We start from the raw sequence: 13289 nt of genomic DNA on the forward strand, positions 1-13289 counted from the left end.
ATCAATTATGACTTTGACCGGTCCAGAATAGTTGCCCCTAAGACATTGTCGGGTACTAAAGAAGCCCGAGAAAGCCTTAAGTTTCATTGACCGGCCTCCATGTCATAGTCCAATGTAGAATAGCACTGAATCTCTTTGGATCCGTTTTTGAGAAATAATGGGAAACAAATGCATTTAATGCAGTTTCATCATTGAGATGATTCATCGTCCATTCCTAACATGTGCGAAGACGTGATTAGTTAGGATGTGGCGCGATTCATAAAGTATTTAAGTGCACTTGAGTTTTGTGTGTTTCCATGAGTGGAATTATAGTCGTTGATCTTGTGATCTATGTTGATATTCGGTCTTGATCTCTCGGTTGCTATTGCATATAAAGAGAGTGAGTTAAATATTTGGAAGTTTTGCAACCTTTTAGCTTTCATGCTTACAGGTACTTTTTCCAAAGAAACGTCTTCGTCTAATCATTTGTGTCACATTCAATCACCATAAAGAGAAGGAAAGAAAAGGCAGACATGAATACAATGCATGCATAGTCTCAACTCTGGAATGAATTCCTTTTGTTCTCTACCAATTCATTCATAACCAAGATGAAAAGACTAGAATGAGAAACACTTAAGGCAATGAAACAATAAGAGAAAGTTTCAAAGTTATACCAATTCATAATGTCATTCCTGCAGGTGGTGTGAAAAATGTGAAATATTTCCTAAATATATGTTTGGAAGGTTTATTGAAGTTAGAAGATTTCAAGAAAGCATATTGAAGTGAAAAAGCCAGCATAGGACAAAGGCAAAGATCATACAGACAAGGATGAAATTCAAGAACCATTGCCCACGCCAGAAACTTCGAGTTTCTGATGGTGCAGCAGGTTCAGTTGGTGGTAGCATGGATGCATCATTAACTTCATTCTGTTGTTCTGTCATTTCAACTTCAACTCCATGACCAGCTACATTGCTAGCAATGGATCCACAGATTTCACAAGTTCTGTAAATTGTAAATGTACAATATTTGTCATCATGGTATATGCTTGAGAAAGTATTTATCATGACTCATGAATTCAAATACTTTGTTTAGTTCAAATGATCTATTGAAAGAAAACTATTGATCTTGAGAAATACTTCACAATCAAACAGATAAAAGAGAATGTACCATAATCAATTTAAGACTTTCTAGCCATTAATCAATTTCCTTCCTTTTAAGGCCATGAATTTTTTACCGACCTAGGAGAGATCGACAATTCGGTCAACACATGTTCTAGTATAACATTGGATAAGAGGGAAACATGCATGCGTGTGAACTTAACTGAGATTTCCCCACCGGTAGGACCGATAACTAATGGTATTATTGTCGCTTTAAGTAAAGTAGAGAAAAAATATTTCACAATCAACATGTTTTCATATCATTTGTATTTTCACAATCGGGAAGGCTCATATATAAGAATGTTGCTCCATCAATATATAGAATTTAATTTGCAGCTTATAATATAAGCGTTTATTATAAGTGTTCATGAATAAGTTATTATATCTATAAAAGTATGCATTCACAAATGAATTACACCTCAGAAACAAAGTTAATATGAGAATGCAGCACTTACTTGTTACCCTTGATCTTGAACCATATTTCAGCACATTGTTTATGGGCAGCAGCCAAATCATCTTTACAGGAACATCCTAGTTCAATGGGAGTCTCAGATTCATGTTCACCTTGGTTGTTCATATCCATGCTGAGGTGGCAAATTCTACAATCCCTCTTAACGTTACCCAAACGTGTCTTGACATTGACATCATCGCTCTTCAGATCCAAATCTACACGACGCTCGGACACAGATACAGACGACACTCTTCCTTTCTCGGCGGTGGAGTTCCGGGGAGAAGCATTTTGAATGTTGTCGACGTGAACAACGTGAGCCTTTCCGACATCATTTCCGATGGTGTGTTTGTTGAGAATGTTCATGTCATGGGTTTGGGAGACAGATATGGAGGTTGAAAGAAGAAGAAAAAGGCGCAGTTATTTAAGCAGATTAAAGGAGAGTGATGTGAAGGGTGTGAGGCAGCACTTTTAGAGATCAACACGTTAACTTTAGTTGTCTTTCTCCTCTTTCACACGATTCCAATGAAGGAACTTATACATAATTCATACTATACATCTCTTATCACTCTTATAAACAACATAAATATTTTTTTTAATTAAATAATAGATGTATCTTATATATAATAATGATCAAATATATTATTTATTCAATGAATCTATATTTTTTAGTTTATTAAATAATTGATATATTTTATATATAATAATGATCTAATATATAATTTATTCAATGAATCTAAAAAAAAATTATTGTCTAGAGTCGGACAATATATCTTTTACAAAAAAAATCGGAAGGCTCACGCATAAGAATGTCGTAACTTCTAGATCAATATATCATATACATCATTCAATAGTAAAAATAGTGCATAAATGAAATAATTTTGTATCATTCCAAATTATTAGATCTAATCACTCTTATACTAAAATTTAATACATTGAATAATAAAAATATATATATATATATATATATATATATATATATATATATATATATATATATATATATATATATATATATATAATTTGGTCAATTGTTTAATTATGATACAACATAACTACATGGACAAAGTATTCTAATTTCAATAAATTAATTATAACAATAATATTTTATTCTATTACACCTCCGCAGTCGAATTGAGAGGTTCACTGACGCTTAGATTGGTCCTAAAATCATCAAAGAGAATGTGAGGAAGCCCTTTGTTGAAAATATTTGCAATCTGATGTCGGGAGGGAACATGAAGAACACATGTATGTCCACGAGCTATTTTTTCTCGAATAAAATGAATGTTCATCTCAATATGCTTGGTACGATGATGTTGCACATGATTACCAGAGAGATAAATAGCACTAACATTGTCACAATACACAAAAATGACCTTAGGAATAGGAAAATAGAGCTCCATAAGAAGATTATAAATCCATCACGACTCGGACACAACATTAGCAACACCTATATATTCAGCCTTAGCACTAGAACGAGAGAGAGTAGGTTGCCTTTTGGAAGACCAAGAGATAAGGTTATCACCTAGAAAAACACAATAGTCAGATATGGAGTGTCTAGTGTCTGGACATCCACCCCCAATCAGCGTCAGTGTAGGAGATAAGTTGTGTAATAAGGGATGGTGATAAATGTAATCCAAGATATATTGTATCCAGAACATATTGCAAAATGCGCTTGAGAGCAAGCATGTGGTATGTCCGAAGTGTATGCATGTGAAGACAAGCATACTGAATTGAATATGATATGTCAGGTCGAGTGAAGGTGGGGTACTGTAAAGCCCCTGCAAGACTTCGATATATAGAGGGTTCCTCAAAAGGCGTGTCAGAGAAGGTGCTAAGTTTCTGCTTTATGTCAACATGAGTGGCGGACGGTTTGCAGAACGCCATGTCAGCACATTCAATGATCTCTGAGGCATAAGTGTTTTGATTGAGAAAGATGCCACTAGGACAATGAGATACATCAATACCCTAAAAATATCTCATGGTACTCAGATCCTTCATCGCAGACTCAGATACTAAGAGGGACATAATTGATTTGTGAAGGACATGAGTAGAGGTGATAAGGATGATGTTGTCTACATATAGAAGAATTTAGGTCATGTCGAAACTTTATCGATATATGAACATAGTGTGGTCTAATGTGCTATGGTGGAAACCAATGGTGGCGACATAATCAACAAAGTGTTGGTACCATGCTCTGGAAGCTTGCTTGAGACCATAAAGTGACTTCTTCATACGACAAACATGATTTGGATGATGAGGGTTGTGGAAACCCAATGGCTGATGCAAACAGTCTCATGGAGATCACCATGTAAAAATGAATTTTGTACATCCTGTTGATGAATGAACCAATTTTTTTATAAAGCAATGGTGAGCATTGTGCAAATGGTAGTTGGTTTCACCACGGGACTGAAAGTTTCATCATAATCCATATTTGCAACATATGACCTTCCATCACCTGCAAGACGAACCTTATAATGTTCAAAGGAGCCATCATAATTTTTCTTATGCCTAAAAATCCACATAGATCGGATAAGACTAGTGTCGCAAAGATGAGGAAGTAAATCTCACGTCATATTTCTAATAAGAGCATCAAATTCATATTTTATTGTGCATTTCCAATTCGGGTCAGAAGGCTAGTTTGGGTTTTTAAGTATGGGAGAGATGGTTTGGTCAGGTTGAGAGACTAATAGGGTCAATATCTTGTGGGGTTTAATAATGTCTTTCATGCTATGAGTGATTATGGTTCATGTAGGTGGATATGGTTGGGTTGGTGGTGGCGTGGGAGAGGAGGTTGTATTGGGCGAGTTGGTCTGTTATAAGATAGTGAATGTTGGTTTCTAGGTGAGGGTGGCTGGTCAGTTGGGGTTGTCGGTGTAGGTTGGGTATGTTCAACAGGTGGTTCTATTTGATTTTTCCATTGATGTACCAGGTAAGGGTGTAGATCATCATTAAGGAAGTTATAAGAGTGAGGGGAAGGAGAGTGTATCTTAGTGAAGGTAAATTAGGTTTCATCAAAGATAACATGCCTCGAAATTATTAATTTTCTGTTTGAAAAATCATAATACTTATTTAGAATCAATCCAAATAAAAATTGCAAACAAATTACAAAACAAAAAGAAAACCGCAAAAAAAAAAAGAATATTATTGGATGTGTTTGGATGTTATTTTGTAAAAACCGCTCGGTTCGGATTGAATTTTGAATTTATTTTTGAAAACCGATCCAAACCGAACCGAACCGCAAAATGCATTTGTATACTTATTTATTTTTTATTTAATATAATTTTTGTGTTAATTTATTATTCGATGATACTTAATTTTTTAATACTATTTATTAGTTTAGTTTAATGTATTTATTTTTATTATTTCATTTATTTCAATCATAATCGATCATTCTTATTTTGTAACATTAATTTTTAACATATTATATGTTATATATTATATCAAATCTATTCTCTATTAGAATTTTTATAATCTTACCAAAAAGTATCATTTATAATTTGGATATCCAAAACCCGATCCAAATTAAACCGCATGAAATTGGATCGGATTTTTAATCAATTATCCCAAACCTAATCGAACCGTGAGTAAATTTATCTTTGGATTGGATGAGATTTTATATTAAAACCAATCTAACCCGCAACACGAACACCCATAGTAGCCTCTGTGATTCAGCGGATAACCCAAGAAGACACACGAAGTAAAGTGAGGTTATAACTTATGAATGTTAGAGGACAGGAATAAAGGATAACCTAGACAATCAAAAACTCGTAGATGTGTGTAGGTGGGATTTCGGTGATAAAAGAGTTGTGTTGGTGACTGATTTTGAAGTATTTTATAGGGAAGAATGTTTAAAAGATAAGTTGACATGTCAAGAGCATGATGCCAAAACGATGTGGGAATCGAAGAATGAGCTAGCATTGTGCATATCATATTATTAATGGTTCTTATTTTGCGTTCCAAATTCCCATTTGTTAGGTATGGTGTGTAGTGATTGGCTGCATATTGGAAAAACATATATTCAAGCAAGATGTTAGACAAGATGTCCTGACATGTTGGTTCAACATTATAGTGTGCCCTGTTTCAGTTTCTTGAAATTTTTGTTTCTATTTGTGAGATATCTGAAGATCCTCTAAAGATTTTTTTCACGAGTTGTATGGGTCAAGAACCGCATTTTCTAAAAGCAAAAGACTGTTTTGCTATGCCTTGTTTTCAAAGTAAAGATGTCAAAATATTTTAGGAAACATCTGATTTGATTGGAACCAAATATGCAGAAGATTATAAATAATCCGTGGATATGCTATCAATCAAGCCCGAAGCCCATGCATTTCTAAGGTTATTTATAGATCGTTTGTAAACCTAAGAAGGCATCAAAGCAACACTGAATATTGTATGTGTTAGGGTTTAGTTGTCTATACTTTTTGTGAGCCATTCAAGTATCTATTCGATACTTGAATTGGACTTGCTTTATTGGATTATAATTGTCAATCCCTCATGAGCTTTTAAGCAAGAGTGGATTTTGTTTTTTGATATACGTTGTTGTCACTGTTGTGTAATTGAAGGGATGTGAGATGGATCTCATATCTAGGAGAGTCTTAGATAGAAACTTCCAAGGGTAGAGATTAGGTGAGAAGTTTGCAAGACCTGAGGTTGTTTGGAATTTCAACCTAATTCTGTGATAGTGGATTTTCTTCCTAGCTTGGTAGCCCCCATATGTAGGTGACGTTGCACCGAACTGGGTTAACAATTATTTATGTTATTTACTTTAGTTCTACTTACTTAAATCCTGATCTTGTTTGTGGTGTGATAATATGTTGACCCTGGTGTCGTGACATCCTGTACGACATCCGGGATCTGCATACTAGAATTTCAATTGGTATAAGAGTAGACATCTTGTTATGTTTCTAGGTGAGATTAGGGGAAGATACTTTATGGTACCATGAACAAGGAATGAGAATTTATTAACAGACCCCCCAATCTTAGATGGCTCTAACTATGAATATTGGAAGGAACAAATGATGGCATTCCTAAAATCTATGTATAGCAAGACCTGGAAAGCTGTCACCAAGGGTTGGGAACATCCTATCATGAATGACAAAAGATGGGAAGGCTATTACTGTCCTAAAACCTGAAGAGGATTGGTCTAAAGAAGAAGATGATCTGACTCTTGGAAACTCCAAAGCTTTGAATTCTCTATTCAATGGAGTTTACAAAAACATATTCAGGTTAATACACACTTTTACTGTAGCCAAAGACACATGGGAGATCCTCAAAACTACTCATGAAGGCACATCTAAAGTGAAAATGTCTAGACTTCAGCTCCTCATTACCAGATTTGAGAATCTAAAGATGAAAGATGATGAGAATATTCATGATTTTCACATGAATATTCTTGAAATAGCAAATTCATCTAGTGCCTTCGGAGAAAAGATGTCATAAGAAAAACTAGTTAGAAAAATTCTCAGGTCCCTACCTAAGAAATTTGACATGAAGGTCACAACCATTGAATAAGCTCAGAACACTAGCAACATGAGAGTTGATGAACTTGTAGGGTCACTCCAAACTTTTGAATTGGGTATTAGTGACATATCTAAAAAGAAGAACAAGAGCATAACCTTTGTATCCAACACTGAAGATGAAGAGGACCAATGTGACTTGGATACTGATGAAGAAATGACTAATGATATTGTACTACTTGGAAGACAATTCAACAAGGTGCTAAAGATAATGAATAGGAAGTCAATACCAAATGTCAAGAACATCCCATCTGACATCAGGAATAACAATGACTTTCAAAAAAGAACAAGAACATAAGAGATATCCAATTAAGGTAAAGGCATTCAGTGTCATGGGTATGAAGGATTTGGACACATTAGAGCAAAATGCCCTACATATCTCATGAAACAAAAAAAAAAGGTTGTTTGTTCTTGGTTTGATGATTCTAACCCTTAAAGTGAACCTGAGGATGAACTTGCAAAACATGTAACTGCTTTAGTTGGAAGATATGAATCTGATGAAGATTCATGTGATGAAGAAGTATCCTATGAGGAATTGGTTGCCTCCTACAGAGAATTGTGCATCAAAAGCGAAGAAAGTTGTCAGTTGGGAGAAAAACAGAAGAAATGATATCTCAGTTGCAGGCTGAAAAAGAAAAATATATATTTTCCATCTTTGATCTTCAAGATGAGGTGATGATGTTGACTTCCAAACTTGATAACATAACAAAGTCTGTAAGAATGCTGAACAAGGATTCTGATGTGTTAGATGAAGTTTTGCAAGGTGGGAAAGTGGCTGGAGATCTGAGGGGGATATGCCTTAATTATAAATCTCTGGACAAACAAGGAGAAAGCCATATGACAAACTTTGTTCTTCCTAAAAGGGAGCATGAGCCTGTCATGTCTAAACATCTGACTCAACATCGTGCCAGACATCAGAACACTCAAATTAGCCCATATAGCAGATGAATTCCTCAAGTCACAGGTTCAAAATAACAGCCTCACAATGATCATGTTACAGATGAACTCAAAAGGATCTTCAAGATGTATCAGATGAAGTTTCAAATTGCAAGCACTTGGTTACACAAATGTTGGCATTGGCCAAGTCCTTTAGAATAGGGAGGTTGCCTAGATTTTAAGTCCAATTTGCCCAAGATCAAGTCAACAGTCTACACAAAAGTTTTTTAGAGTTTTTGTTCTTATTATGTACATTAATGGTCAAAGACCACACAAACAAACAAAATATATATACAAACAAGAAATATCACACAATATGGTCCAAATGGACAAAGTGAAAATTGCACTAACATAAATAATTAGAATGGTATGAATAATGGCAAATGAATAGAACTTAAAAATTAAAGTGCATTAAAATAAAGGACTTGAAATTAAATGTTAGTTGTTAATGAGTTAGAAGTTAGTATTGTTTTGCTTTTGCTTTTCATTTTAAGACATTCTTTGGAGAACACTCAACCTACTTATCACAAGCATGGATCCTTGAGCCAAGACATCTTCCAAAGGTAGGAAAAAAGGCCAAGTTTCCACACAATACCATGAAAGAGGGGAGACTTACAATCTCACTAACTAGAATGTTATGCCTTTTGTGTCAAAAATTTAGCGCTATGTTAAGCAATCGTAATTGGATTTATGTAGAAGTCACAACTATTTGAGGTCGGGCAATAGAATTTTGGTGTTAATGCATGTTAGAGACACAGTATAATGGACTATGCTCATGAAACATACCACACACAAAAAGAATATGCAAAAGAGGTGGCCTAATCTCATCCATACTTATGTTGATTTTGCAATCAACTAGCCTTAGGACTTAGAGATATCATAGGCCAAATGAGATGAATTCATAAAGAATGGGAAATAGATGAAGAGGGGGGGGGTAATGGATCAAAACTCAAATTGGTCAAAGGAGGACTTTTACCAAATTAATATCATTCATTCATTTTGGGAGATGGAATGTACATCCCATCAATCCCCTAAATCCAATGATATTAACTTAACAAAGTCAAATCAACCTTGACCAAGGCCCAACAACATAAGTCAAACTTACACAAATCATCACAAGAGGTCAACACAATTATTTGGCATTTATTCAAATTAAAAATACTAAAATAAGGCATTTAATTTAAGTATGGTTTGCCAAATTCCTAAAACCTCATCAAAACATCAAAGAAATGGCCATGAGATTTATCATAGGTCAAACAAGGTCAAAGGACCTTGGAGAAAAAATTTCAGAATTTTTAAAGACTTAAAAGTATTTTTAAACAATTAAAAATAATCACAAAATCAATTAAATCATGAAAAATATTAATAATGATCCAAAAAATAATTTTAATTCAGAATATGAAAAAGAAATTTATTTAAATTTTTTTGGTGAAACTCGCATATTTTTGGATCAATATTAAAATTAATATGAATTAATGAAAATCAAATGAATTAAAAAAATCAAAAAATCAAAAAAAAGTGAGCCACTTGATCTCCCTCATTAAATGAGGTGGCAGATCAAGTGGATACAAACGCGCGTTCCACAATATACCTAAGTCAATGCGCTGCAGGGATGGTAATTAAAATTAACGTGTGAGATTAAAACAATTCAAATGAGATCGATGGCTCAGAACCTGTCCAGCACACCACCGACGCTGGACCTCTGGTCACCTTCTCAGGCGAGGTCCACCGGACTGGTTCACTCATCACCATCAATAAAATGAAAAAGGAGGACATGATCTAAAAGGAAAAATGACGTAGAGCACGAATCTGACCTCAATTTTAACTAACTCCAAATATATAAAAAGATATGAGGAGTTGAATTTTGAGGTGTGTCAATTGAGTTGCTTCGATTTGACCTCTAAGCAACTCAATCTTCTTGCCTACATTGGTAGGACTTCACACAACCAAAGATCCAAGAGAATTGAGTAGAATTTAGTGAGAATCGAAGAGATGAAGTTTTCTGAAATTTACCTTCAATGTTATGCAAAACTTGATGTTGCTTGCTTCAACCTTGATCTGATCACACTTGAAAAGCTTGCAGGAGAGGTTTAGCAATGGTACAAAGCTTTGGATCCTGGAGTTCTTGAATCTCCAAACAGTGAGATTCAAACTCAATTTTCAAGTTGAAAATTCTCAGGTTTTCCTTTGAAATGTGAGGGTTTCAATTGGGGGGCAAAGCTGGCGCGCAAGGTGTGTTTGAATTGAGCTCAGAGGCCTTGTATTAATAGCATTTGGGATTGATAATTGCACACTTGAAAATTGCTAAATTTGGTCATTTCATGCACAAGCTTGCATGTGCGTGTACAGGCCCATGAAGCAATCTATTTTGATCCATATCCAACTATTTTGATGTTCAAATGAGGCTTGAGTGGCAAGGCAATGATATGTGGAATTTTGGACAGTTGATTTTCTCCAATGATGCAGCTATGTTAAAGCCATGCGCAGACCTAGCAAACTTCATCCAAAATACATGAACTTGGGTTCTTTGGAAAGCTTAGATCAAGGGGAACAAGTTTGATGTTGAACACTTTTTCATTTGAAACTTGGATCATGGTGAATTTGAAGGTGGAAGTTTCGAAATTTCAACATGTTGAAATTTTTTCTAAGTGTTAAGCCATATATCTCAATATTCCACCTTGCTTAACTTTTTATGTGAGCTTCAAATGAGAAATTTGTCTTTATCAAAGTTGTAGCTCTTTCAAAGACATTCAACATGGTCACCAATTTCATGGAATTTGGGTTTAGAATGATAGAGTTATGCATTTTTGAAGTTTGGAAAAATCACGTGTCCAATGGTATAGGTCAAAAATGACCTATAATGTATCCTCATATCACATGCTCATAAAAGTTGATTTAGCTCTCACTCCAAATATCAAAGTTGAATTATACCTCTTGAATTTGATTTTTAAACTTGTAAATATTTCATCTCATAAAAATTGAGCAAGTTATGGCCTTGGGAAGTTGACTTTCAAATTAGGGTTTAGACAAAATGACCTATAATGTTTCAACATAAAAAATGATTTTCCAAGCAAAAATAGCTCTAGGTATCAACATGAAAGTTGTTTGGAATGTCATTTAGAGTAACTTTTATCTTGTAATCATTTTCATATGGTGAAAATTGTAGGAGATAGGGTCTAGGGAGACCCAGTTTTGATCAAATGAATTCATCTGGCCAACCACCATCAACCAACTTGCTAACCTTCAATTCTTTTGACTTTCTTGGCTCATGGTAGATCATATATGCATAAGATGATTAGTTTTTAAGTTTCCCTTGAGAAATTTGATCAATTGGTGAGATAGCTTGTTGGAGAAGTTACTCAAGATACCCAGTCAAACTAGGGTTTCCAAGGCAAATCACCTCCAAACTATTGAAGAATACTTGATCAAAATAACATGTAGAGATCATTGGTGTGAGCAAATTCTTTACTTTGAATAAGTTTTGAATGATAGCAAATTGTGTGATCATTGTCTAATTGTTGGTTGTGCATTATTTTACATGTTCCATTTGTGTTTTTAGCCTATACTATTGTTTCGTGTCTATACATAAAGATCCACATTGATACATTTCTTAAAAGAACTCATAAAAACTGTTTTGTGTCAGTATGTATCGATACATGTTCATCTGCATCGATACATAAATTTGTTTTAAATCACAAAACGTTTTTGCTTCAGTATGTATCGATACATACGAGCTTTGTATCGATACATGCTTAGTTAAAATGTTCTATGTATCGATACATACGAGCTTTGTATCGATACATGCTTAGTTAAAATGTTCTATGTATCGATACATACGAGCTTTGTATCGATACATGCTTGTATTAATTCTCTAAAATTAATCAAAGCTACAGTATGTATCGATGCATAATCTTTTGTATCAATATATAATTATGTTTTGTCTACTAACAGCTTTTGTCTTTCACATATAAGAAGTATTTTGACAGCTCAGTGAAAGAGTACGAATTCACAAGTGAAAAACAGTTGTAACACAAATCAAAGGAGTGTGTAGCAGCAATTGTTTGAGCAGTTAGAAACCTGAAAGAGACTTCATCTTCTTCATCTTCTCAATCTCTTTTCTTCAAGAACATCAACACATAATCATTCTTGTTCTTTGGATTAAAGGATCAACGAGATAACGTTCAGTGGAACGATCAAGGATCTAGCTGAGGTGTTCAGTGGAACGATCGAGGATCTAGCTGAGTTGAAGGTTGAAGGGGGTTTCGAGGAAAACCCAAATGGTTTGTCCTTCAAGAGCTGGAGTGTTCTTGCGGGTTTGTTAGTCACGTTTGTAGAACAGATTCAGCTGTAGCGTAGGGTTTGGAAATTGGGTAATTTCGCAAACAGGTCGTGGAACCGGTGAATTGTTTGCAATTTCTTGTAGGAAATTCCTGATCGAGCTCAGATCAAGTGGAGGTTTTATACAAGAAGAAGATCTTGGGATTTAGATTTCTGTCTTTGTATTGTAACCTTGCATCAACGAATTCGGCATTATTGATTATAACAGTTCTCAATTTCATTTGAAATTGAGAGGGAGACGTACCCACACGCGAGGACGATAGTGGGGAACTTCCTTACCAAATCTCTGCGTATCGTATTCTTTCCTTATATCTCTTTACGTTTTCAACAGTTTTGTGTTTTCAGTTGGTGTAGTGTGGCTGTACATTTCATGATACAATAGTGGCAAGAAAACTTCTTTATCTAAACTCCACCATTGTTCATCATTGATCACATACACACCAAATGTTTGACAAAATTGTCAGCTGAGTTTTATTCATTGGAATTAGAATTTAGTGATAAGTGCATTTGATTTGATAATATTCTGGTGTTAATAATCTCTATCGTTCTTATTCAAATCCAGCAATAAATTCGCGTGTCCGGTTTTCTAGTAGCGGTTCAGAATAGACGGAAGTCGATTCGGGACTGTAATTTTCCGCTAAGTTTCAATAACTCTGATAAGAATTTTTAAATCCGTTTATTTTAAAAGAGGTGATCTATTCACCCCCCCCCCCTCTCGATCACTAGCCACACCGTCTAACAAGTGGTATCAGAGCATCGGTTCGCTGGTGTTCTGTGGCTGCCTGTAACAATATGGATTCTGAACCAAAGGGGGCGTATAGTAGAGCGCCGACTTTCAACAGTGAAAATTATGGCTACTAGAAAGACTGCATGCGAGTTCATATAAATTCTGTTGATAGGCTAGTATGGGCTGCC

General features: G+C 34.9%; 1 protein-coding gene across 1 annotated transcript; it reads right to left on the reverse strand.

Annotated features, from left to right (window-relative positions):
- Nucleotides 1-676: 676 nt before the first annotated feature.
- Nucleotides 677-2114, reverse strand: LOC127083912 (uncharacterized). Its single transcript, XM_051024279.1, has 2 exons — nucleotides 1592-2114; nucleotides 677-981 (listed from the first exon to the last, which is right to left on the reverse strand). Exons 1-2 carry the CDS (start codon nucleotides 1948-1950, stop codon nucleotides 744-746), a joined length of 597 nt encoding a protein of 198 aa, XP_050880236.1. The 5' UTR covers nucleotides 1951-2114; the 3' UTR covers nucleotides 677-743.
- Between the last annotated feature and the right edge of the window lie 11175 nt (nucleotides 2115-13289).

This window comes from Lathyrus oleraceus, chromosome 5 (genome assembly GCF_024323335.1).
Source record: "Lathyrus oleraceus cultivar Zhongwan6 chromosome 5, CAAS_Psat_ZW6_1.0, whole genome shotgun sequence".
Taxonomy (NCBI): domain Eukaryota; kingdom Viridiplantae; phylum Streptophyta; class Magnoliopsida; order Fabales; family Fabaceae; genus Lathyrus; species Lathyrus oleraceus.

Excerpts from the sequence above, each read along its gene's own strand:
- LOC127083912 (XM_051024279.1), bottom strand. The coding sequence starts at position 1,950 with ATGAACATTCTCAACAAACACACCATCGGAAATGATGTCGGAAAGGCT. Across the intron at positions 982-1,591 it reads TTCAAGATCAAGGGTAACAA|AACTTGTGAAATCTGTGGAT; the intron begins GTAAGTGCTGCA and ends TACAATTTACAG.